At 45.3% G+C, this 27431-nt stretch overlaps 1 protein-coding gene across 2 annotated transcripts in view; it reads left to right on the top strand.

The window, feature by feature from the left end:
• Positions 1-27431, top strand: part of LOC119964545 (intracisternal A particle-promoted polypeptide) — a 38137-nt gene that overhangs the window by 8907 nt on the left and 1799 nt on the right. Inside the window, exons 3-7 of one of the 2 annotated variants that reach the window (XM_038794178.1) lie at positions 586-741; positions 13942-14109; positions 19070-19207; positions 19962-20084; positions 25786-26006. In XM_038794178.1, coding sequence (XP_038650106.1) covers positions 586-741; positions 13942-14109; positions 19070-19207; positions 19962-20084; positions 25786-26006 — 806 coding nt within the window. The remainder of the gene's footprint in view (positions 1-585; positions 742-13941; positions 14110-19069; positions 19208-19961; positions 20085-25785; positions 26007-27431) is intronic. The other variant, XM_038794179.1, reaches the window with a different exon arrangement.

Raw genomic sequence — 27431 nt, 5'->3', positions numbered from 1 at the left:
TTCTTGAGGGCAATTAGGGATTTTCTTTTATTCGTTCATGGATACTATCATCACTAGCAAGACAAGTTACTAAACCCTAAATGCCTTTGAGAAGGAAGTTCACAAATGTGACATATTATAGGCAGCAAATGATCTGCCCATCAGTGCTGTGCACCACGTACCATTCAAGACCACCCATAGAAAACCAAGATCCGCATATAATTTGTGCTGTTGTGGAGTTGTGCAAACTATATAATTTTATGGTGCTGTGAGTCACTTAAATTAAATGCTCTGGAGAGTAATGAAAACTTGTAAGCAGAGAATCAAAAACATCTAGCATATCCATTTAACATTTAAGATCTATTCATCCGACCTTATTAGTTGAATTCTTTAACTGTCTTTATTATGATAGTTTAACTGTTGCAACAAGCTAATAATATGTTCAATTCCCAAAGTAGTGCCATGCCAGCCTACATCTATTTATTTTCAACACAAATGTTTGGCTCTGATGCTTTGTACTTTGTGGTGTAGGATATTCTGTATGATGCTGTACATCTCTATATGTTTTCTGGGGTAAATACAACAGAATCTGATTCCTACCTCCAGGTATACCTGATTTTAGTCTGCGAGTTGCCCTGCAGAAGTTGCTGGAGGAATACAAGGAGGTCAATAAACCTCAGAAAGAAACCAAGTTCTGCAAACTGTTACCTGCATCAAAGATTCGTCCCCGAAGGAAGGCCAGGAAGTACCTCTATGCTATAGGTTATCTTCTTGTTTATTGTACTTTCTGTAATGAGGTCTTTGAAACATTTTAAATTACATTTAGACATATAAAACAACCAGTGGGATCCAGTGCATCGCTGTGTTGCAGCACAATTGGTAGGTTGTGCACGTTTACAAGTTGGAGTAACATTGCTAGTCAACCTCTTGTTCAATATTTGGGGCGTACAATATTTTATGTAATTGTAAGGTGGGTAGGATCAAATGCAGTGACCTGAAACACAGCAGCTGAAAACTAATACATTATATAGTGACCTGTAGTTCAACATGTTTTGTACACTGCTTTTTTTTGCATCCATTATTGAACATTTCCTAGATCTTCCTAGGCTGCTCATGATACAAATCTGCAATGCTTCATTTCCAACATTTGGAAACAGTATTTCCAACAGTTATTACTTTCTAAACAAAAATCCACATGATCCGAAATGGGGGAGTGTACAATGGGTGAAAATCTCATTCTTAGTTTTTTTCCCCGGCTTCCCCAAAGATGCTGTTCATCTAGCCATTCTTTATGCGACAACCTTAACAACATTGGCAGAGTACTTAACCATGAATGATGTAGCTTCTTGGAAATACAATTTATTTTCATTTGACTTTTAAAAATGTTTTTTCTTCCTTCAGGTAGGTTACAGAGTCTTAAAGGAGAAAAGAAAGGTAAAGAGATGGAAGGGCTTAGGGAGTAAATGACAGACCTCATGGTCAAGGCCAGGCTTGTATTTTTTTTGGTGCTGGTCTTTTGCATTTAAAAAAGTAATAATTTTTATTCAAGTTTTCACAAGTTTTTACCAACAAGAACAGAAAGAAATAAGAACAGTAACCCCCCCCCCCCCCCCTATACACAGATAATAAATTAACAGAAATAATTAACATGAAAGCAAATATACACGCCCAATAAAGAAAAACAAACAAACCCTCTTCCACTGTAGAAGAATCCTGCGCCGGGCTACCAGGGACGCAAAGGCCAGAATACCGGCCTCTTTTGCCTCCTGCACTCCCGGCTCCACTGCTACCCCAAATATTGCGAGCCCCCAGCCCGGCTCAACCCTGGAACCAACCACCCTTGACAGCGTCTCCGCGACGCCCCTCCAAAAACCCTCCAGCGCAGGGCACGCCCAGAGCATGTGGTACTGGGCCGCCAACGTGGCAATGATACGTAGGTGGGTAATGGAGGGGGAGGGGGAGGGGGCGGCATGGAAGAGATTGGAAGTGCCGTCCTGTGTGGGCACGAGTCTGGAGGCGCTAGTGACGGCGCCGCTACCCCTAACGAGGTATACTACAGGGTGCTTTCGGGGACGTGGGTTGGAGAGGGGAGGATCTCGGCAACCTATCAAGTGATGCAGGAGGGGGAGGAGGCCTCGGTGGAAGAGCTGAAAGGTAAGTGGGAGGAGGAGCTAGGAGAGGAGATCAATGAGGGGACGTGGGCGGATGCCCTGGGGAGGGTGAATTCCTCCTCCTCTTGCGCAAGGCTCAGCTTAATTCAATTTAAGGTGCTGCATAGAGCGTACATGACTGGGGCAAGGCTGGGCCAGTTCTTTGGGAGAGAGGACAGGTGTTCAGTGGCATTGGAACAGAGAAAGGTGCGAGGGAGGAAAACCAAGATGGCGGCGGGTGGGGACCAGGCAGCGTGGGTGCAGGAGCAGCAGGAGCTGCTCCAACGCTGCTTTAGGGAGCTTAAGGCAGAGCTGCTGGAACCGCTAAAGGCCTCATTGACAAGCTCTTGGAGACCCAGACGGCCCAAGGGGCGGCGATCTGGGAGGTCCGGCAAAAAGTCTCGGAGAACGAGGATGAGATCCTAGGCCTGGCGGTGAAGGTGGAGGCGCACAAGGCGCTCCACAAGAAGTGGCAGGCGAGGTTCGAGGAGATGGAGAACCGGTCGAGGCGGAAGAATCTGCGGATCCTGGGCCTCCCGGAGGGGCTGGAGGGATCGGACATGGGGGGGCCTATGTGGTCACCATGTTGAATTCGCTGATGGGAGCGGGGTCCTTCCAAAGGCCCTTGGAGCTGGAGGGGGCCCACCGAGTGCTGGCGAGGAAGCCCAAGCCCAGCAAGCCGCCGAGGGCGGTGCTGGTGCGGTTTCACCGGTTTGCTGATCGAGAGTGTGTGCTTAGGTGGGCCAAGAAGGAGCGGAGCAGCAGGTGGGAGAATGCGGAGGTCCGAATCTACCAGGATTGGAGTGCGGAGGTGGCGAGGAAGAGGGCCGGTTATAATCGTGCAATAGCAGTGCTGCACAGGAGAGGGGTGAAGTTTGGCATGTTACAGCCGGCACATCTATGGGTCACCGACAAAGACCGTCATCACTATTTTGAGTCCTCAGAGGAGGCCTGGGCCTTTGTTCAGGCCGAAAAACTGGACTCAGACTTAGGGTTGGGGGATGGTTGTGTTGTGCTTCGAGGGGGAGTTCTTTCTTTGTTCTTTGGGGAGTTGTTGGAGTTTTGTTCAGGCCCGCCAGACGGGCTCGTGAAGGGGGGGTAGGCGCTTAGCCTGGGGGGGTTGATGGTCGGTAGGGGTTGATGGGGCCTCGTGGGGGGGGGAGGGTGGCCTGGGATGGGGCTAGTGAGATTGGGCCTGAAAAGAGAGCTGCGCCAGAGGAGGCGGGGCCGGCCGAGCGTGAAGCGCAGGCTTTTTCCCGTGCTAAGGGCTGAAGGGGGCGGGGCCGCAGTTGGAAGCGTGGGCTTTTTCCCGCGCTGGGATCGGAAGGGGAAGGAGATGAGCCTGTTCGCGGGAGCGGAGGGACAGTGTCACACGGGGGTGGGGGGGGGTGGGGGGAGGGTCGTTGGTGCGGCGGGAGTGGCTGGGGTCAGCAGGAGTCAGCTGACCCACGGGAGTACAATGGGGGGGAGCAACGCAGCTAGGGGGGGGACCTAGCTAGTGTGGGGGAGGGGGGGGGGTACCGGATTGCTGCTGAAAGGGCCAGGGGGGGAACAGGAGCTGTCAGAGGGGGTCGGGACGGGGATCTGCTGCTGTGGGGAACAGGCCGTGCGGGGGACGCGGGCACGTGGCTGGTCTAGGAAGGGCTATGGCTGAAGGCACCGGGGCCAGATGGGTTCCCGATTGAATTCTACAAGAAGTTTTCATACCTGCTGGGCCCGCTGTTAGTTAGGACCTTCAACGAGGCAAGGGAAGGGGGGGCTCTGCCCCCGATGATGTCTAGGGCGCTGATCTCACTGATCCTGAAGCGGGATAAGGATCCCCTACAGTGTGGGTCATATGGACCGATTTCACTCCTAAATGTAGATGCAAAGTTGCTGGCAAAGATATTGGCCATGAGGATTGAGGATGCCGTGCCGCAGGTCGTACACGAGGATCAAACGGGTTTTGTGAAAGGGAGGCAGTTGAACGCTAATGTACGGAGGCTCTTTTGCATATTTTTCACACTCAAGGGGGTGATGAACAAATTTTGAAAAGATGCAGGCAGCACGGTGCGCTGGTTAGCACTGCTGCCTATGGAGCTGAGGAGCCGGGTTCGACCCCGGCCCTGGGTCACTGTCTATGTACATTCTCCCCGTGTCAGCGTGGCTTTCACCCCCACAACCCAAAGATGTGCAGGTTAGGTGGATTGGCCACACTAAATTGCGCCTTAATTGGGAAAAAAACATTAGGTACTCTAAATTTGTTTTTAAAAGAACATAAAGATAACATAAAGGGCAGCACGGTAGCACAAGTGGATAGCACTGTGGCTTCACAGCGCCAGGGTCCCAGGTTCAATTCCCCGCTGGGTCATTGTCTGTGCGGAGTCTGCGTGTTCTCCCCGTGTCTGCGTGGGTTTCCTCCAGGTGCCCCGGTTTCCTCCCACAGTCCAAAGACGTGCAGGTTAGGTGGATTGGCCATGCTAAATTGCCCTTGGTGACCCAAGAAGATTATGAGGGGTTATTGGGTTGCGGGAATAGGGTGGAAGTGAGGGCTTAAGTGGGTCGGTGCAGACTTGATGGGCCGAATGGCCTCCTTCTGCACTGTATGTTCTATGTTCTATATATGGGTTGGCATGACAAACTGAATTTCAAAGAAAAGATGTAGTTTTAAAGAAAGAAACAATTACTGAGCAAATGTACAGCAATGTCACAGCAATAAATAGTTATGTTAAAAAATAAAAATGACCAGAGTGTGAGAGGGTCATTGTATGTGATGGAGAATGTAAATGGGTATGTGAATGAAATGAAATGAAAATCACTTATTGTCACAAGTAGGCTTCAATGAAGTTACTGTGAAAAGCCCCTAGTCGCCACATTCCGGCGCCTGTTCAGGGAGGCTGGTACGGGAATTGAACCGTGCTGCTGGCTTACTTTCAAAGACAGCAATTTAGCCCAGTGTGCTAAACCAGCCCCATAGAACAGTACAGCACAGAACAGGCCTTACGGCCCTCGATGTTGTGCCGAGCCATGATCACCCTACTCAAACCCACGTATCCACCCTATACCCGTAACCCAACAACCCCCCTCCCTTAACCTTACTTTTTAGGACACTACGGGCAATTTATCATGGCCAATCCACCTAACCCGCACATCTTTGGACTGTGGGAGGAAACCGGAGCACCCGGAGGAAACCCACGCACACACGGGGAGGACGTGCAGACTCCGCACAGACAGTGACCCAGCCGGGAATCGAACCTGGGACCCTGGAGCTGTGAAGCATTTATGCTAACCACCATGCTACCGTGCTGCCCCACCCCACCCCTCACAGTCTCCCCACATGCCTCACATTCTCTCACCTCACTCTCCTGGGGTCTTCAAGGCAGCCTCCTGCCTCACTCTGCACGGCTCAGTCTTGATTTGGGCCGTCACGTCCTGTGCCTTGCTGTTGTTGGCCTGCCCTCGGTCAAGTCGCAAACCTGCTCAACGGCTAACCTCACCTCGTGGTGGTTTGTTGTTGCTGGTTTGCCCAGGTCAAGTTGCAGACCTGCTCACCTCGACGGCTGACTGTGGTAGCTATCGGTGCCTCTTGCCTCAGTGTTGCTGGACTGCCTTCAGCCCTGGGTCGAGGCACCTGCCCCCGTGTTTGGCAGCTGACCTCACCTCATGGTGGCTTTAGGTGCCTTGTGCCTCATTGTTGCTGGCCTGCCCTGGTCAAGTCGTAAACCTGTTGGTGAGAGAGTGGAAAACCTGAGACTGAGCCTAAAACAGACTGTCACACTCACCCTTGTCCACTCATTCAGTCTCTCGTACTCACCCCTGCATATTCGCTCAGTCACTCGCACTCCAACATATGATGGCATCATCTCCTCTCTGGGCCTACCAAAACTTTGCCCTCCCCAGACCACCAAAACTGCACGTTCTCCATGCCCGATGAACTTGGCTCTCTTGGCTCCATTCAAGACATTGCTTGACTCCCCTGGCTCTAGTCTGCCTCTGCTTGGCTTCCCTGGCTCCAGCCCCATTGTTGCTTGGATCCGCAGGCTCCAGCCTTGCCATACATTGCCTTGTCTCGGCAGCCCGCAGCACACTCACGAATGCTGGTTATCGCTGTTGCTACTCGAATCAGAAATTGTTTCTCTCCCTCATTTGTTGGTGATAGGCTCACTAGTCAGCCTTTCACCAGCAAAAGCGAGAGAGAAATGGCCTGTGTTTGGAGGGGCAGCTCCACGCAGAATCTTCCATTGATACTCACCTCTTTTGACTGGAACTTTGAACGCTGGCTCCGGCCTGCATAAAGGGTATTCGCAGGCTGTACATTGGACGTGCCTTGTCTCGGCAGCTGAAAGCACAACTGCCAGTGATAGGGATGTTCAAGAGATCAGAATTGGAGATGAAACTCCACTTCGGAGGGTTATAGGCTTGGAGGAGATTGCATAGATAAGGAGTGGTGAGGTTATTGAGGGAGTTGCAAACAAAGTTAGAAATTTTAATATAGAAATATTGCTTAACGTGGAGTCATTGTAGGTCAGCAAACAGTGGTGATTGTTGTTAGGACACATGCAGCAGATATTTGCAAAATCTAAGTTTATCGATAATAGAATTGTCAATTTTTAGAAACATTATATAGCCATGAGAGCAAATTGCTTTATATCGGCTTTATGACACACAAACACGCCACTTGGCCCGATCAGACTATGATGGCATTTTTGCTCCACTTGAACCTCCTTCATCTTTGTTCATTCTAAATCTATCACTGTACCTCTCTATTCCCTTCTTCTTCAGATGCTTGTCTAGCTTCCTCTTAATACTATTCATTATTCAATCACCCCCTGCCCTCACTAATCTTTGGGTGAAGAATGTTTTTTCTGAATTCCTCGTTCGATTTCTTGTTGATGATCCGATATTCATGGCATTTACCTATAAGATTTTGTTTTTGTTACTTATCCACGATCAGAACACCATGTCACTTTGCTCCTCTTTATTTCTCTCTTTTTCTCTCTCTCTCTATCTATCTATCATAAACTTTTTGAGTGTGACCAATCCACTTACCTTGCACATCTTTTGGGATTGTGGCGGTGAGACCCACGCAGACATGGAAAATGTGCAAACTCCTCACGGACAGTGACTCGGGCCGGGATCGAACCCAGGTCTTCGTCTCTGTGAGGCAGCAGTGCTAAACATTGCGCTACCATGCCGCACCTTGCCAATCTTTTATTAAGATTGTAGCTGTAGGTTTCCATCCAAGCTGGGTGAATTTACAATGAAACACACCATGCCTAGGCACAAGGCCTCGACCAATTGGGGTGGTGGGGTTTATCTTGAGGCTTATTTATATTTGTTGGGCCTATCAGCAGACAATGCAGAGCAAAATCAGGCTCTGATTTTATGAATCTGGAAGTACTGGAAAACACTGGTCTGAACTGTATGAATGGTTACCTTGAGGTGCGTAAGGAACAAAGAGAGGCAACTAGGCGAGGAGGGAGAGACAGAGGCTGCTGAGCTTTTACTGTTTTTGCAAAACGTGAGCAAGTTTGCGAATCAAGCCAGGGCAGTCCCGCAACAGCGAGGTGTGAGGCACCGAAATCCACCACAAGGCGAGGTCAGCTGCTGAGGGCAGCAGCAGGCGACTCATCCCAGGGCTGAGGACAGACCCATAACTGTGAGGCGATGAAAGCTGCCAAGAGGTGAGGTCAGCTGCCAAGTGGAGCAGGTTTACGACTTGACCAGGGCAGGCCAGCAACAATGAGGCACAAGGCACCTAAAGCCACCATGAGGTGAGGTCAGCTGCCAGACACGGGGGCAGGTGCCTCGACCCAGGGCTGAAGGCAGTCCAGCAACACTGAGGCAAGAGGCACCGATAGCTACCACAGTCAGCCGTCGAGGTGAGCAGGTCTGCAACTTGACCTGGGCAAACCAGCAACAACAAACCACCACGAGGTGAGGTTAGCCGTTGAGCAGGTTTGCGACTTGACCGAGGGCAGGCCAACAACAGCAAGGCACAGGACGTGACGGCCCAAATCAAGACTGAGCCGTGCAGAGTGAGGCAGGAGGCTACCTTGAAGACCCCAGGAGAGTGAGTTGAGTGAGAATGTGAGGCATGTGGGGAGACTGTGAGGGGTGGGGTGGGGGAAAAAGGGAGTGTGTGAGGGGTTTAGCCAGGGTTGCAGACTTGCAGGGAGGGAGAGTGTGTGAGGGCTGGGATGTATTTTGGGAGGAGGGAGGGAGAGCTCGTGATGGGGTTGGGGTGCACGGGGAGGGAGAGTTTGGGTGCAGGAAAAGAGTTAAGTAAGTTTTGTTTGAAATCCAGAATCATAGCTTCATCGTTAAAAGATGAATCCAATATCAAAACTGATAAAAACATGGAAATAACTGTGCAAACGCCTGCACTTTTAGACACTTCATTAAAATCAAGATCATTTTCTTGAGCAATATGAAGCGACACTACCAATCTGGCAGCCAAATACACAGAAAATTGAAGGTGAGGCAAGAGGACGAAGCTGGGCAAAAAGACAATTTGTCATTTTACTTAAAAAAGTTCTAAGTATTGAACAGTGCACAAAATGCACATTCATCCTCATACAAAAGTATGGGTGAATTACCTGATGACTTAGACTTGCCGTTTTCCAGAGATACACCACATCACCTGAAAAAGCTGAACAAGTGGACTCTGAAGTGACGACGGAACTACAAAATATTGCTGATTCTTTTGTTGAATTGAGGGAAGAAACATATCCTGAAGACATTGCCTTATGGCCAAAATATGTTCCTATGGGTATGATAGGTAATATGGACAATTTGAGGAAAGAGTTTGAAATTTGAGACCGAACACGGGTTAGAATTCTTTATAAGCCCCACTTTCTGAGGATGAAGTGAAATGGGATGACTGAAATTAGAAATTGATTGACTTTTTTCAGAAACCTCTATGGCAGTCTACTGATACGTTTGGAAATTATTCCCTGACCCTTGTAAAGGAAAACAAGCATTTGTCGCCATGTACTCTTAACTGGAGAAATGTTGGAAAAGATGTTGCTGATATTAAAAGCTCATATTAAAGCCATGTGCGTGTTTGTTCAAAGATGTAAAGGAGCTGGAAGAATTCATTCTGTGTTATTCGCTCAATTTGAAAAGGAGTGTTTTTATTAGAAAATTCTGAGATGTGTGGTTGCCACAATCCAAGTGCTGTCTTCTTTGGGACTACCTCTAAGAGAACATGGTGAGACACCATTGTCAAATTGAAGAGCTAATTTGTTAGCCTGCTTTGAATATCTCATGAATTTGATGAGCGTCTCGAAGAGCATTTGAAAAGTTATCAATATTGTGGTTCAGGGAGGACCAACCTTTTACTGCACCAAACCTCGATGACTTAGTCACTATAATGGCAAAGCAGCTCAGAAACAAATTCACTAATGGAGGTACAATATGCCAAGCACTACTTTATAGTAGTTCAGCACACATCTGGCGAATCATGTAGACCAATCAACATTAATTTTAATATCTGTGACCAGAGATGGTAAATTTGTAGAAAGATTTCTTTGTTTTGTCCAGCTACAATCGCACACTTCAGAGTGCCAGGAGACAACGTTTTTGAAAATCATTGCAAATTTAGGTTTGGAAATCAAACATTGTCTTGTGCAAAGCTTCTATAATGGCAGGAAAATATTCAGGTCTGCAAGCAAGACTGAACAATGCAAGCACCTGTGCAATATTCATCCCATGTTCTGATCACTCCTTGAATTTAATATGCAATGCTGCAGCTGAATCCTGTGAGGCAGCCGTACTTTTTCTTTGACTTTGCATTATTTTGGACTTTGTTCAAAACATCTATGTTTTTTTTCGATTTCCGCACATCAGTGGAATATGTTGCCATCATACTTGTAGCAATCAAATTTAAAACATTTGACGGTCAAAAGAATTTGTGACACCAGGTGGTCCGCTTGTGCAGATGCTGTTTTGGCTTTGAAAATGAACTTTGCTGATATAAAGGAAACCTTATTAGACATCAAATTCAGAAAATCCCCATGTAAAAGCTGAAGCAAAATCCTTAGCAGAGAAGCTTGAAAAGTGTGATATTGCTGTTTTTATTCTTTTGTGGAACCGTTAACTTCAAAGAAGGCTGTCAGTAAATTGCTACAAAATATTGATCCGACTTCATTGAATGCTGCACAATTGTTAGCCTCAGTTAAAAGTTTTGACATGGAAGTTCAAAATGACTATTGGTGGAAGCAGAGGCACGAACATTAACAAAAAAATACAGGTCCCTCTGATGATGAGAAGTGTACAAGACGCAGGAAGTTAGTTTTCGATGAAACTAGCGACAATTAAATAATTTTAAATGAGAAAGAAAAGATCATCGTTGAGACTGTCAATGTTATTTGTGACACAATAATGGTGAAATTGCAGAATAAAAGTGAATCTCTGAAGAAAACTTGATTTATTATGTGCTTCTTGGTAGACGTTTGGATGAAAATGCTAAAAGCTGGTGGGGGGCTGGTCACGTAACGTGAGCAGTTGCATTTTCACTAGCTCCAGATGTGCTCTTTTAATCTGTCTTTTCATCCTGGTGCACATTTCATATTTGCTCTTTCTTGGGCTTCATGGCATGTGCCATATGCCTGATAGGTCATTTTTCATTCTCTTTTCCATCTTTTCTACCGTGGGAGATCCTTGGGGATTTACCGTAGTCTGACCATGTTGATATTTGTCGTCGGTCCTGTCGTCCTCGCCTCTCTTCATAATTCTGGGTCTGTTTTGGGGGTTTAGTTGCATTATGCAATATGTATATAACTTCCCATAGATCTGGGATTTTTGTGTATTTTCTTTGGCTTTTGCAAGGATAGGTATGACTAATTTGCTCCTGGCTCCTATATGGATGCAGATGGCTTCAGTTCTGGAAAGAGAAGGCTGTGTTGGGCCGTTGATAACATCGACGCTTTAAAAAAAATTTTTTTTGAAATAAATTTAGAGTACCCAATTCATTTTTTCCAATTAAGGGGCATTTAGCGTGGCCAATCCACCTAGCCTGCACATCTTTGGGTTGTGGGGGCGAAACCCACGCAAACACGGGGAGAATGTGCAAACTCCATACGGACAGTGACCCAGAGTCTGGATTGAACCTGGGACCTCGGCGTCGTGAGGCAACAGGGCTAACCCACTGTGCCACCGTGCTGCCCTGATGCTGCTAGAGTTGAGGGGATGTACATTGGTGCGCATCCTGTCATGGTGCAGGAAATTTATCCTGAAGTCCTGTGCTGATTGTGGGGTTGTGCGATGTGGGCAGGTGTGTGTCATTTTGTCATGTTTTCATGATCCTACCGTTTCTCCCTTGGTCTCTGGTGAGGCGGCATGAATATCTAATTCCGTTTAATGATTGTCTTCAGTCACTTTGAATGTTGTTAACCTGTTCCTTGTTGTGCTCAACAGAAACAGCCATTTCTGTTGTTTTATCCCCTCCTTGTTTATGGTGATGTATTATTTTGTAACTTTGCATTATTTTGTAAAATGTAAAATCTCAGTAAATATACCTCTGAAAAAATGTTAATAGCCACTGCATTAAGAAATTAAGTGAATTCTATCAGGAGGACATAGACACAATCTTTTTGAAGATTAAGTGAAACAATTCATTAATTTCATCAATAATGATGAGCTCTGTGCTTCGAGATCACCAGCAGATTTGTACAGACTTGCATGTGATGATTTGCAGGCAACCTTTCCAAATGATAAACCATTCTGAAAATATTTTTAACATACCTATCATTAATGCTTCGGGTGAATGCTCTTTTTCTGTATTGAAAAGAGTTTTAAAATTATTTGCGAAGTACGATGATTCAGGAACATTTGACAGGTTCAGCAGCATTTCCCATTGAAAGTGCGTCTTTGCAAGATTTTATCTATGATTATGTAATTGATGATTTTGTAAAGAAAAAGTGTAGTAAAAAAAGCTGCCTAAAATGCCATGCCAACAAGGATGAAGCAAGGAAATCTTAAAAATCTGCCCATCTTCCATATTCTCTTTTTCAAAATGGACCGTTGTTGGTCTGATATAATGGCTGCAGCTGGTGACATGCTGGTAGTTCTCATCACCATCGCCCTCAAAACTGGCCTTCAGAAAGTCTTGGACAAAGAATGGAATTCTGCCAAACAAGGCCACTGATATTGGACTTGGACTCACTGGACACTCCTCTCACGTGAATTTGCAGAAATAACTTCTTTGATTTTGTAAGAGGAAATAAGGAAGTTAATTTTTGGAAATTGAATGAGACTGTGAAATATACTAAATGGCAGCATATGCATCTTGTTGATTTTACTCCTGCACTGAGCTGGCTCTTTCTGTCTTGCACTGGCCTATGCTGCTGTGATGTAATTGGCTGATTTTTTCACCTTATTGTCCACCCGCAAGTTCTATGTTTGCTCACCTCAAGACTCTCGCTTCACAATACTGACCATTTTTACCGTCTTTCTGAGAAGAGGTGAGCTTGGATTTCAATTCCTTGATTGTTCATTCCGGCGTATTTTTACACGTTAAAAAGCAGTGATTCATTGATATATTTTCATGATTTCCGCCTTTGCCTTCTATGGGGCGATGGTGCATGTGGTCCGGGGGGAGGGGGAGGGGGGAGAGAGAGATTGGACGTTGCAGAAATGAAGGTGAGCGCGGGGCCCCAAGAACTGTAAATCCGCCTCTGCATCCGAGAGATTCAAAACCTTTCAGCAACAAACTAGTGGTTGTGTTTTTAGAGCCTACTTATTCTCACAGGCAGATTTCAGGAAATGAAAACACTAATAATTATGCAACTTTTAAAACATTTTATGGAGCAAAATAAAGATTAGGACATACAGATGGGGTTAAGACAGAAGCTGAAATATCATGGACAAACTTTAAAATATTAATCATTATAAAAATCTAGTAATTAATCACAATGAGGAAATTTAATAAAACTCCACAATATTTTCAGGGCCTGATCAGTTATTTAACAGTAGCACGGTAGCATGGTGGTTAGCATAAATGCTTCAAAGTTCCAGGGTCCCAGGTTCGATTCCCGGCTGGGTCACTGTCTGTGTGGAGTCTGCACGTCCTCCCCGTGTGTGCGTGGGTTTCCTCCGGGTGCTCCGGTTTCCTCCCACAGTCCAAAGATGTGCGGGTTAGGTGGATTGGCCATGCTAAATTGCCCGTAGTGTCCTGAAAAGTAAGGTTACGGGGGGGGTTGTTGGGTTACGGGTATAGGGTGGACACGTGGGTTTGAGTAGGGTGATCATTGCTCGGCACAACATCGAGGGCCGAAGGGCCTGTTCTGTGCTGTACTGTTCTATGTTCTATGTTCTAGTAGTTGTTACTCAGATCACCATTAGAAACCCAGTTGCACCTCATTGAATAAAGCTTTACCTTTTATGGGGTTTCTAACGGTGATAGGAGTGTAAAAAAGGGAAATTATCAACTGATCAATTGATTTCATTGATTGTCAACTCTATAGTGGTAATGGTGGTAGTAATTGGGTTATGTTGTGCAATTTATGGAAGAATGCTGAATGACGGACCTCAACTTCAGGAATTTTGGTTCATTCTGTGCTTGTGCTAAATCCTGAAGTGGACCTCAAATTCAGCAAGGTAATGCCACAAACACTGCCAATTCACCATCAAGAGCCCTGCAAATTCCAAGCCATGCTTTCCAAGGAAATTGCATTTTTTTCTGTGTCCTTAATAGAACTCCAGTATAAGGTTACAGTTGATGAATTAACTAATTAGAAATTGACCTTTGTATGTATACTGTAATTTGCATCACAGTACAGCACCTGATTGGGCACTGCTGAAGCTATGTTTTATCATTTATTTTTACAAGGTGGGTACACACGGCTTCAGGGAGGTCGCTGGAGTGATAGCAGAACTCTCAGTTGTGTGGAACGGTTTGATTCATTCAGTCAATACTGGACCACGGTCTCATCCCTCCATCAGGCCCGAAGTGGCCTGGGTGTAGCAGTTCTTGAAGGGATGATCTATGTAATAGGTGGTAAGTAAAATTACTGTGTTGCAAACAATTATTTTCTCAAATCGTTTTTATGCTTGTAGAATATCAAATCTATGGGAAATTCCAGTAACGTTTGAACCTGTAACAGAGAGCTTCAGGAGAAGGTCCTCATCACCTTTGATATGGAGAGTATTTTGTCTCCTTTCTTATCCACTTGTTTCTAATTTTTTTTAAATCAAACAATTTTATTGAGGTATTTTTCGGCATTGTAAACCGTTACAGATAACAACAAAAAATAAAAAGGCAAAAATGTGCAAACATCAACATAAAAACAATACTTCAATCAAATCATACTGCACAAGCCCGCTCCTCTTCCATTGACACTACCCGTCTATTTATCCCTCCTACTCTACTCTAATCTCCCCCCCCCCCCCCCCCCCCCCCCCCGATGTTCACTCTCCCGCAAAGAAGTCGATGAATGGTTGCCACCTTCGGGCGAACCCCAGTACAGATCCCCTCAAGGCGAACTTAATTTTTTCCATAGCCAGAAAACTTGACGTGTCCGAAAGCGATAGCTCGGTCTTCGGGGGTTTTGAGTCCCTCCACGCCAGCAGTATTCGCCGCCGGGCTATTAGGGAAGCAAAGGCCAAAACATCGGCCTCTTTCTCGCCCTGGACTCCTGGGTCTTTCGAAACCCCAAATATTGCCACCCCTGGACTCATCACCACCCTTGTTTTTAGCACCCGGGACATGATCCCCGCAAATCCCTCCCAGTACTATCTAAGCTTAGGACATGCCCAAAACATGTGAACGTGGTTTGCTGGTCCTCCCGCGCATCTAGCGCACTGATCCTCTACCGCAAAGAATTTGCTCATCCGAGCTACCGTCATGTGGGCCTGGTGAACGACCTGAAATTGAATCAGGCCGAGCCTGGCACATGTTGCGGTTGAGTTTACCCTACTCAGGGCTTCTGCCCACAGCCCGTCCTCCATCTCCCCGCAAAGCTCCTCCTCCCATTTGAGTTTCAGTTCCTCCGTCTGGGACTGTTCCCCCTTCATGAGCACCTTATAAATATCTGAGACTCTACCCTCTCCTCCTCTAGAGACTATTCTGTCCTGGATCCCTATTGGCGGGAGGCGTGGGAAGGATGGGACCTGTCTGCGGACAAAGTCCCGCATCTGTAAGTACCTAAAGTCATTTCCCCTTACCAGCCCAAATTTCTCCTCCAAGCCCCTCAAACTCGCAAAGCTCCCCTCCAGGAACATATCGCTCACCCCCGCCCGCCGCCATGTTCGAAACTCTCCATCCATGTTCCCGGGGGCAAATCAATGGTTATCACATATTGGAGCCCAGACAGACGCATCCACCTCCCCTACATGCCTCCTCCACTGGCCTCATATCCGCAGGGCCGCCCCCACTACCGGGCTGGTGGAGTACCTGGCTGGCGACAGCGGTAGGGGAGCCGTGACCAGGGCTGCCAAACTGGTGCTCCTGCACGAAGCCACCTCCACCCGCTCCCAGATAGACCCCGTATCCACCATCCACTTCCTTATCATGGCTATGTTAGCCGCCCAGTAGTAGTTGATCAAACTCGGCAATGCCAGCCCTCCCTCGCTGCGGCTCCTTTCAAGCATCGCCTTCTTCACCCGCGGGGATTTTCCCGCCCAGACAAAGCTCATGATGATTTTGCCAGTCCTTTGAAGAAGGACTGTGGGATAAAGATCGGGAGGCACTGGAAGATGAACAGGAATCTAGGGAGGATTGTCATCTTTACAGTCTGCACCCTCCCCGCCAGTGACAGCGGGAGTGCATCCCATCTCCGAAACTCCCTCTTCATTTGTTCCACCACCCTGGTCAAATTTAACTTGTGCAACCTGCCCCAGTCTCGTGCCACCTGTATCCCCAAGTACCGGAAACTTTCCTCAACCAGCCTAAATGGCAGCTCCTTCAGTCTATTTTCCTGGCCCCTTGCCTGCACCACAAACTCTTGGCCATATTTAATTTGTACCCTGAAAACCAGCCGAACTTCCTCAATGTTTCCAGCAGTATATTTTCCATCCCGGCCAGTGGGTCCGACACGTACAGGAGCAGGTCGTCCGCATAGAGAGAGACCCTATGTTTCACCCCCCCCCCCCCTCCCCACCCCCGGTCATTCCCTTCCATCCCTTCGCAGCTCTCAACGCAATCGCCAACGGCTCTATGGCCAGCTAAAACAGCAACGGGAAGAGTGGGCATCCCTGTCTGGTCCCGCGATGTAGTCTGAAATAATCTGACACTACCCTGTTCGTCCTAAAGCTAGCTTTTGGGGCCTGGTACAGTAATCTGACCAAATTCACCAGTCCCTCCCCGAACCCAAACCGTCCGAGCACCTCCCACAGATAGCCCCACTCTACCCGGTCGAAGGCCTTCTCAGTGTCAATTGGCACCACTACCTCCACCTCCTTGCCCGTTGGGGGCATCATGATCACATTAAGCAATCTTCTCAAGTTAGCTGTCAGCTGCCTGCCTTTCACAAACCCTGTCTGATCAAATGAAATGAAATGAAAATCGCTTATTGTCACGAGTAGGCTTCAATGAAGTTACTGTGAAAAGCCCCTAGTCACCACATTCCGGCGCCTGTCCGGGGAGGCTGGTACGGGTACTGGTATTAGATCGTTTCCAATCACCTCCGGTACGCTGTCCTCAATTCTAATCGCCAGGACCTTTGCCAGGAGCTTGGCATCCACATTGATCAGGGAGATTGGTCTGTATGACCCGCAGGATTCCGGGTCCTTGTCCCGCTTCAGTATCAGCGGGATGGTGGCTTGCGACATCGTCGGTGGCAGGGTCCTTATGTCCCTTGCCTCATTAAAAACCCTAGTCAAGACCGGTCCCACTAACTCCGAGAACTTCTTGTAAAACTCTACTGGGTATCCATCTGGCCCCGGGGCTTTCCCCGACTGCATGGCCTTTAGGCCCCCCAATACCTCCTCCACTCTAATCGGGGCTCCCAGCCCGTCCACTAGTCCCCCGCCTACTTTTGGGAATGTTAGCCCGTCCAGGAACCTTTTCATCTCCTCCGGCCCTTCCGGGGGTTCTGAAGTATACAGCCTACTATAGAAGTCCCGGAATACCTTATGCAATCCTGCCGGGTCCTCCACTCTGCTCCCCTCCCCATCAATCACTCTACTTATTTCCCTGGCCGCCTCCCTCTTCCTGAGTTGCTGCGCTAGCAATCTGCTGGCTCTCTCCCCATGCTCATACACCACTCCCCTCGCCTTCCTAAGTTGGTACATGGCCCTACTCGTGGATAGCACCCCCAGTTCCGCCCACTTGTTTCTAATTTTTGAGGGTATGGATAGGGATAAGGGAGTAATAGGTTTTGGTCTGGTACTTTTTTGAAGTTTTAAAGTTCATTACATATTGACCAGGACTTCAGGATAAACCTTGTTTTTAATCAGCAAAATGAGAAATACAAGTGGAGTTGGCCGTTCATTTTTATGTCCCATATTCTTTCTAAAGATGAAAAAGAGTTCTAATTATGTAATTAAGACCTGAGATTCAAGTATTTGGTACCTCCCTTCTGAAGCTAATTGGCAAGTTTTGAGCCCTTCTAATATTGACACCTGTCAATGATTTCTCACTTTTAATTCTGATCTTTATCTGCTTCTGGCTCCTTTAGTTGTGTCTCACCACTATTTTAGGTGATGCCTACTGTATCTTCAATTCCGAAAGGCAAACCGCATTCCAGCTCAGATCCTCTTCTGAAAATACTGTGGCTGCATGCCAGAGTTGTTAGGATTTATTGTTCATGAACATATGGTACAAGTCTAACTGCTGTCTAATCCACTGCTCATAAACCTTAATTTGAGGTTTCATTATTTCTTCATCCCTAAACTTTATCATCTATATATATATATATATATTATGTAGAATCATAGAATTCCTACAATGCAGAGGAAGCCATTTGGCCAATCAAGTCTGTACCGACCCTCTTAGAGAGCACCGTGCCCTGGCCCAATCCAGGGATTCAAGTATTTGGTACCCCATCCTCGTAAAACCATCTAATCTGCACATCTTTGACTGGGAGGAAACTGGAGCATCCGGAGGAAACACACGCAGACATGGGGGGGAACATGCAAAGTCCACAGAGAATGCTGGAATCAAACCCAGGTCCCTGGCGCTATGAGGCAGCACTGTGCCACCGTACTGCTATACTGAGTTGCTTTGCTTGGATTGTTTATCTATATTCAAGAACCTTTCCCTCACCACACGTTGTCCTTCAAGGAGATTTAGCAGTCGGTACCTCAGTATCTGCCCTTGGTGGTCTACAGTTTCTCTCAAATCTAGGATTACTAAACTCTTCTGTATTGATGAGGACAATTTATTTCCTTATGATTGGCTGTTGCTTTTGATCAACATGAGGCTTATTTATTTAGATGACAAAGTGGGGAGGATATTTGATAAATGTTAGAAAAATTTCAGTATGTTTGTAAATTCTCAGAAATCTTAAGACTCCTGTGTTTCCGTAGGTTTCGCCCCCACAATCCAAAAATGTGCAGGCTCGGTGGATTGGCCACGCCAAATTGCCCCTTAATTGGAAAAAATGAATTGGGTACTCTAAATTTATAAAATAAAAATCTCAAAACTCAAAAGTTGACTGCATTTTGGGTAGTTGGGAAATCTGGGGTTGTTGAGGGAATTTGAATAACTTTTGGTGTTTTAACAGTATCTTAATTTAATTTCCATTACAGTTTAATAACAACCTACAAAAGTAGTCAGACTTATTCCCAGTCACAAAAAATGAACAACCTTCAAAAATTGTTTAATTTTGCCAAAAAGATCGATGGAATTAACTCAATAGTGCAGACTACACTTTTAATTTGACTGACCACAGTGAGTTCAAAATGAATTGAAAATTTTCAATCAGCACGAACGTTAGTTATGTTTGTGATGCCTTGAGGTTGAAGATAAATACAGTTTGTTACACTTTTAAGATAAAATTATAATTTTTTTTTTTAAGGTGAAAGTGATTCCATGATTTTTGACTGTGCCGAACGATATGATCCAGTTACTAAACAATGGGCAGCTGTGGCCTCTATGAATTCCCCACGAAGCGGACTTGCTGTGTGTGCTTGTCATGCTGCTATTTATGCTCTGGGTAGGAATACCTCAAATATATCACACTTTTCTCATACTTACGGTTTATAAGTCTAGAAAAAATAGGCGGAATTTACCCGTCGCCCGTTTTTCAGCGGCGGAGGCAGCCCATGAGCGTGATCTACCAGTCCTGCCGTTGTGAATGATATTTCCTGTTGACTGCACCCTTCATCGCCGGGAAATCCGTGCGCTGGCGTGGGACCGGAATATCCCGCCAGAGTGAACAGCCGGTAAATTCTGCGCTGTGTTTCAAGCATTTGGTATTGTTAAATGACATTTCAATATGGTAATAGAAAAGGTTTCTTCATTTCGAGCACTCATATGTTCTTTTCAGTTCTGGGTATCAACCATGGATGACAGTGGCAATTGGCTTTACTGGTATTAGACCACATAATTAACAACTTTTGAATGACAGAAACATAGAAACTCCTCATGTGACTTAGTTGTTTAATTGTCAAGCTATTCACCCACAGATAGGCAAATATGGTCCTGGGGCAAACGGTACTCTTTATATGAATCGAACTTAAAACCATTGCAGTCAAACAATCATGTGGAATTTATGTCCCCTTCAGAGTGCATGAGGTGGGGTGGGAAAAACATTAGGAATGAATTTATAGATTTAACAAATAAATAAACCAATGTAACAAATTTTGTTTTTTCAAATTAACTCTCCAGGAGAGCAGTTTTGTGAGATTGTATGAGGATTCAGAGCTCTTATTATTAATAACCAGTGCATATCTTTTCATTATTTTCAGGAGGCTGGGTAGGAGCAGACATTGGGAAGACAATGGAAAGATTTGACCCCTCTGACAATAAGTGGGAAATTATTGGTAACATGGTTGCCCCTCGTTACTTCTTTGGCTGTTGTGAAATGCAAGGTCTGGCATCTGACTCATTGATTTATTTTTTCACTTAAAAGACAATTAAAATTGCTTGCAGTAGGTATCATTTTTGTACACGGAGGTATAATTTTATAAACCTTTTATGAGCTATCTGGCCTCCGCCCCTGGCACAGTAGCGAAACAGATCTTGAAGTCACAAATAACATCCTATGTGACTGTGACAAAGGGTAAACAGTCCCTCCTCACTCTTCCCAAACTGACTGCAGCTTTTGACATGGACAACCAAGCCATCTTCCTCCAATGTCACTCCACATCATCCGGTTGGATGGTTCTATTCTTATCTATGCAGAGAATTACCTGAAATGGATTCTCTTCCAACGCCCACACCAATACATCTCATAGACTCAGAAGACCTATATATGACCCCATCTTATTTCTCATCAAATGGAGCCCCTCAGCAAAATCATCTGTACTCTAACATACATACGAATTAGGGACAGGAATAGGCCCTTTGGCCCCTCGAGCATGCTCTGCCATTTCAATAAGATCATAGTTGATCTGATTATAACCTCAATCTAACATTCCTGCCAACCCTGATAACCTTTCACCCCCTTGTTGATCAAGAATCTATCTGGTACTGGTGTAAACATATTCAAAGACCTTGTTTCTGCTGCTTTTTGAGGAAGAGAGTTCCAGAGACTCATGGCCCTCTGAGAGAAAAGCACTCTCCTCATCTCTGTCTTAAATGAGAGACCCCTTATTTTTAAACAGTGACCCCCTAGTTCTAGATTATTCAACAAGAGGAAGCATCCTTTCTGCATCCACCCTGTCACCCTCAGGATCTTAAAGGTTTCGATCAAGTCACCTCTTCCAAACTATAGTGGATACAAACCTAACCTCTCAAACCTTTCCTCCTAAGACAACCCACCTATTCCTGGTATGAGGCCAGTAAACTTTTTCTGAACTGCTTCCAGTGCATTTACACCTTTCTTTAAATAAAGAGTCCGATACTGTACACGGTACTCCAGTGGCATGGTGGCATAGTGGTTAGCACTTCTGCCTCAAAGTGCTAAGGACCCGGGTTCAATTCTGACCTTGGGTGACTGCCTGTGCGGAGTTTGCACTTTCTCCCTGTGTCTTCATGGGTTTCCTCCAGGTGCTCCGGTTTCTAGTATGTAACCGACTTGGATGAAGGGAAGAAAGGTATGGTTGCTAAATTTGCTGACAACACAAAGATAGGGAGGAAAGTAAATTGTGAAGAAGACGAAAGGAGGAATACAAAGGGACATACATAGTTTAAGTGAGTGGACAAAAATCTGGCAAATGGAATAAAGTGTGAAATTGTCCATTTTAGCAGAAAGAATATAAAATAAGCTTATTATCTAAATGGTGAGAGATTGCAGAGCTCCAGTAATGATCCCTGTGGCACACCACTCGTCACATCCTCTTCACTGAAAAAGATCCATTTATGCCAACTCTGTTTCCTGTGAGCTAGCCAATCTTCAATCCATGCCAATATGCTACTCCCTGCATGTTGATCTTTTATTTTTTATAATAACCTTTGATTTGGCACTTATCAAATGCCTCCTGGAAATCAAAATACAGTACATCCACTGGTTCCTCTTTGTCCACACCACATGTCACCCCTTCCAAGAACGCCAATAAATTGGTTAAACATGATTTTCCTGTCACAAAATCATGTTGATTCTGCCTCATTGCCTTGGATTTTTTTCAAAGTGCCCTGCTATAACAACTTTAATAATAGCTTCTAACATTTTCCCAAGACCGATATTAGGCAAACTGGCCTGTAGTTTCCTGCTTTCTGTCTTCTCTTTCTGAATGAAGGAGTACATTTGCTATCTTCCAATCTACTGGAACCTTCCCGAATCTCGGGATTTTTGAAAAACTAAAACTACTGCATCAACTGTCTCATTATCCACTTCTTTCAAGACCTTAGGGTGAAGGCCACCTGGACCCAGGGATTTGTCAGTCATAGATCCAACAATTTGTCCAATATCACTTGCCTGATGATTCTAGTTTTCCTGAGTTCCTCCCTCACTTCCATTTCTTGATTTACATCAATTTTAGGGATGTTACTTGTGTCCTCTATAGTGAAGACCAATGCAAAATATCTATTGATTAACCCACCACAGTCCTGTTTTCCCGTACCAGCCTCCCCGAACAGGTGCCGGAATGTGGCGACTAGGGGCTTTTCACAGTAACTTCATTTGAAGCCTACTTGTGACAATAAGCGATTTTCATTCATTTCATTTCATTTTTCATTATCTGTTCCCCAGAAGCACTTTCGATAGGACCAACACAACTCTTATTTAAATATCTATTGAAACTCTTACTATCTGTCTTTACATTGCTAGCGAGCTTTCTCTCGTACTCTAGATTTTCCTTTTATCAATCTTTTTGTCATTTTTTGATGTTCTTTATGTTCTTTCAGTCTTCTGACCTGCCCCTCATCTTTGCGCAAATACCTCAGCACAACATCTCTTGACCCCTTCCTGTCCCGAAATTGTCAGACTGCTTATCCTACATCTACTATGATATGTACAGATACTTCCTCTCAACTAAATACTGAAATGACCAAAGCTGTTGTCTTTGGTCCCCACCACAAACTCCATTCTCTAGCCACCCGTTCCAGGCTGATCTAACACTTAAAGTCCATTTTCCTGCACAGTGCATACTGTGTGGTACCATTCTGCTGTGTGGTGTTGAATGCACCACGCTGTATTCCAATCTCTGTCCATCGACCACACCTCCGTAACCCTTAACCCTACTGATGAAAAATCTACCTCTTTCAGCCTTGAAAATGTTCAAGGACACGGCCTCCATAGCTTCCTGGGACAAGGAATCCAAAGTTCACCACTCTTTGAGAGAAGAAATTCTTCCTCAAACCCATCTTAAATGAGCACCCCCTTATTCTGCAACTATGCCCTCTGGTCTTACACTCTCGCATGAGTGGAAACATCGTCCCAACATTCCTGTCTAACCTCCATAGAATCTTATATGTTTCATATCACCTCTCATTCTATTGAACTCCAAGGAAACAATATAGCAGATTGTTTCAGAATAATAACTGAGAAAATATGCATATACAAAGAACAATACAGCACAGGAAAAGCCCCTTCAAGCTGCACCGATCATGTGGCCTATCTAGACCAACTGCCTATATCCTTCTATAGCCCGTCTGTTCATGTGCCTATCCAAATAAGTCTTAAAGGTCACTAACGTATCTGCCTCAACCTCACGTGGCAGTGCATTCCAGGCCACCACCACCCTCTGTGCAAAAAAAACGTTCCCCGCACATCTCACTGAACCTGTCCCCCTCTTCTTGAACTTGTACCCCCTTGTAATTTTCAATTCCACCCTGTGAAAAGGCCTCCAACTCATATGCTCACCCTATCTACACCTCTGATAATTTTCTAAACTTCTATCAGGTCGCTCCTCAGCCTCCGTCAGTTTATTCAGTCTCTCCTCACAACTAATACTCTCCATACCAGGCAACATCGTAGCAAACATTTTCTGTACTCTCTCCAAAATCTCCACGTACTTCTGGTCGTACAATGATGAGAATTGGACACAGTATTCCAAATGTGGCCGAACCAACGTTCTGGTTCACTGTAACATAATTTTCGAGCTTTTATACTCGATACCCCGTCCTATGAAGGCAAGCATGCCATATGCTTTCTTTACCACCATTTCCACCTGTGCTGACACTTCTAAGGATCTGTGAACCTGCACGCCTAGATCACTCTGTGTCTCTATGCCCCTGATGGTTCTGCCATTTATTTTATAGCTCCCACCTGAATTGTATCTACCAAAATGCATCACTTCGCATTTGTCCGGGTTAAATTCCATCTGCTATTTCTCTGCCCAATATTGCAGCCTATCTATATCCTGTTGTATTCTCCGACAATCTTCATCACTATTCGTAACTCCTGCAATCTTAGCATCATCTGAAAACTTGCTAATTAGGCCCGCTACATTTTCTTCCAATTCATTTATATATATATATATATTACAAAGTGCAGAGGTCCCAGTACTGATCCCTGCGGAAAACCACTCGTTACAGACCTCCATTCGGAAAAACACCCTTCCACTGCTACCCTCTGTCTTCTATGGCCAAGCCAGTTCTGAATCCATCCAGCTAATTCACCCCTGACCCCATGTGATTTAATCTTTTGCACCAGCCTGCCATGAGGGACCTGATCAAATGCTTTACTAAAGTCCATGTAGACACCATCCACAGCCCTTCCCTCATCATTTTTGTCACCTCTTCAAAAAACTCAATTAAATTAGTGAGACATGACCTCCCTCGTACAAAACCGTCTGTTGCTAATAAGACCATTCACTTCCAAATGTGCATAGATCCTATCTCAGAATTTTTTCCAACAATTTCACTATCGCTGACATCAAGCTCACTGGCTTATAATTACCCAGGTTATCCTTGCAACCATTCTTAAATAACGGTACAACATTGGCTATCCTCCAATCCTCACCTGTGGCCAACGAGGACACAAAGATATCTGTTGGAGGCCCAGCAATTTCATATGATCTCACTTGTACTTTGTGCCCATCGTCAGTGCTTGCTCACCCACATGGACTCTCAGTTGAACAAAACATTCATTTTAAAGTTCTCAGCCTTGTTTTTAAATTCCTCCATGGCCTCCTCCCCCCCTCCACCTATCTCTAATCTCATCTGGCCCTCCAACCCTCAGATATCTGTACTCTGCCAATTCTGGCCTCTTGGGCACCCAAATTTTAATCAATCCAACATTGGTTGTTGTGCCTTCAGCTGCCAAAGCCCTCCGCTTTGGAAGTTCCTCCCTTCCCTCCTTTAAGATCCACCTACCTTTTTGGTGACACTTTGTTCATTTGACCTAGTATTATCTTGTGTCAAATTTTGCTCTGACTTTATTGAATAAGATACCGTGGCTTAAATTATCACCTGTTTTACCCTGTTTTCTCCTTCCTGTCTGGAATCTTTTTTTATATAAGTTTAGAGTACCCAATTCTTATAATCCCAATTAAGGGGCAATTTTGTGTGGCCAATCCACCTACCCTGTGCATTTTTCAGGTTGTGGGGTTGAGACCCACACAGACAGGGGAAAATGTCCACACCAACAGTGACCCGGGGCCTGGATTGAATCTGGGTCCTCGGTGCCATGAGGCAACAGTGCTGACCATTGCACCACTGTGCCGCCCTCCTGTCCTGAATCTAAGTGGGTTCATACAGCAGCCCTCCCAGATCTCACTCAAATGGCCATTTTTCATGTGTGCATCTGGATAATGTTTGTCAATAAACTGTTCAAACATCAATGTAAATTATAGCAAATCAAGACCAATCCATATATGTTTGTTGTCCAGCAGAGAGCTGGTATCAGTTTTTTAAAAATTTAGATTACTCCATTTTTTGTTTCCAATTAAGGGGCAATTTAGCGTGACCAATCCAGATAACCTGCATGCGTTAGTGTTGTGCGGGTGAAACCCACGCAGACACAGGGAGAATGTGCAAACTCTACATCGACAGTGACCCAGGACCGGGATCGAACCCCGGTCCTCAGCGCTGTTGGCAGAAGTGCATGATAGCTAGTATCAGTTGGGAAGCTCACATTTCAAGACTTTAAAGCTGATGCCAGAAAACACTCCATAGATTTGACAAACTTCAAAATTTAAACAAATAATTAACAATATAAAAGTCAGAAATATTTGTAATTGTTTGCAGGTTTAATTTATATTGTTGGAGGTTTGAGTGACTCTGGGTCAGAACTCGGTTCAGCTGAAATGTTCAATCCTATCACAAAGCGTTGGACGACATTAGATGATATGAAGACAAAAAGAGCCTATGTTGGAGTAGCTGCTCTGAATGACTGTGTTTATGCTGTTGGAGGCTGGAATGAGACTCAGAGTGCTCTCCGGACAGCAGAAAAGTATTCACTTCAGGAGGTGGGTGTAGTTTATTTATAATCTTGTTATAGCAATTTACTTTATAAAAAGTTGTTTGAAAGTTTTCATAGTGGGAGCAGTAATATTGAGCAAGACGATTTTATGGTTACACCGTGTAAAATCCCTCAGAAGAATTGGTAGGGTTTCGGGCAGTGTACTCTGCCTGTCATCTGGAGGGATGACTGGAACAGGTGAAAAACGTAGATATACCAAGGGGAGGAATGGAAATACAGTCTGGATCTCAATCCTCATTGGTCAAGCTATTGTGTTTGTAATAGGTGCGTCTGTGTTAACATTCTTGCTGCTGATTGGTCAACTGTGCAGAATAGATGGCAATGTGGTTTTTGAGTAAATGTAGCCAGATGTCACAAATAAGAAAGCCACCTCTTGAGGGATAGTATTGTCTTGACGGATAGTTCTTCAAACTGAGTTTTACCTTTTTTGATCTGCCCCTGTGACCTCTACAAATTCATTGAAGATCCTAGCACTGTCATCAGCTCTATTAACATGCAGATCTCAGAAAAGCTGAGGCAAGAACCTGAGCATGCTCCTTCCTGCCTCGATGTTGAGGCATAACGTATTTATTACAGATTGGAAAGTTCAGTCTCTCCCCCTCCATTTCGGAAGCTGCAGAGATCCCTTAGCAGCTGCATAGACTTGGGAAAGCATATTGCTGCTGGGAATTGAGCATTTGCCATGTGCAACAAGGAGTAGCATCTCCCATTGTTCCTCTGTAGCAGAGAATGGGAGATTTACGTTGGTGTGTTGGAACATTCTGTACTCTTAGCTTTTGTCCAGCCTCTAATGATGGAACATTTTATGGCATAGAACAACCCAACCAAGAGTTTACTCTGGTAAAATCAGTGTTTAAGTTTAAAAACTATTATCATTGTTCCCTTCGCAGAAATAAGAACAAAGAAAAGCAAAGCACAGGAACAGGCCGTTCAGCCCTCCCAAGCCTGTGTCGATCATGATGCCCTAACTAAAAAAAAACCTTCTGGCCTTACTCTTGTCCATACCCCTCTATTTCCTCCCTATTCATGTATCCATCCAGATGCCTCTTAAATGTTGCTAATGTGCTTGCTTCCACCACATCCTCTGGCAGCACATTCCAGACACCCACTGCTCTCTGCGTGGAAAAAACTTACCCCGCACATTTCCCTTAAATTTTCCCCTCTCACCTTGAACCTGTGCCCCCTTGTAATTGACACTTCCACCCTTGGAAAAAGCCTCTGACTAACCAGCCTGTCTATGCCTCTCATAATTTTGTAGACCTGTATCAGGTCTCCCCTCAGCCCCCGTCTTTCCAGTGACCAGTCCTAGTTTATTCAACCTCTTCTCATAGCCAACACCCTCGAGACATTTAATTCAGTCAGTATTTTTCGGACCTTTAAACCCTTCCCTTGTGAAGTGGTGGAGGATTTG

The sequence above is a fragment of the Scyliorhinus canicula genome, chromosome 4, assembly GCF_902713615.1.
Source record: "Scyliorhinus canicula chromosome 4, sScyCan1.1, whole genome shotgun sequence".
NCBI lineage: Eukaryota > Metazoa > Chordata > Chondrichthyes > Carcharhiniformes > Scyliorhinidae > Scyliorhinus > Scyliorhinus canicula.
Note: the sequence above shows the minus strand (reverse complement) of the source record. Positions and strands in the feature narration are given on the sequence as shown.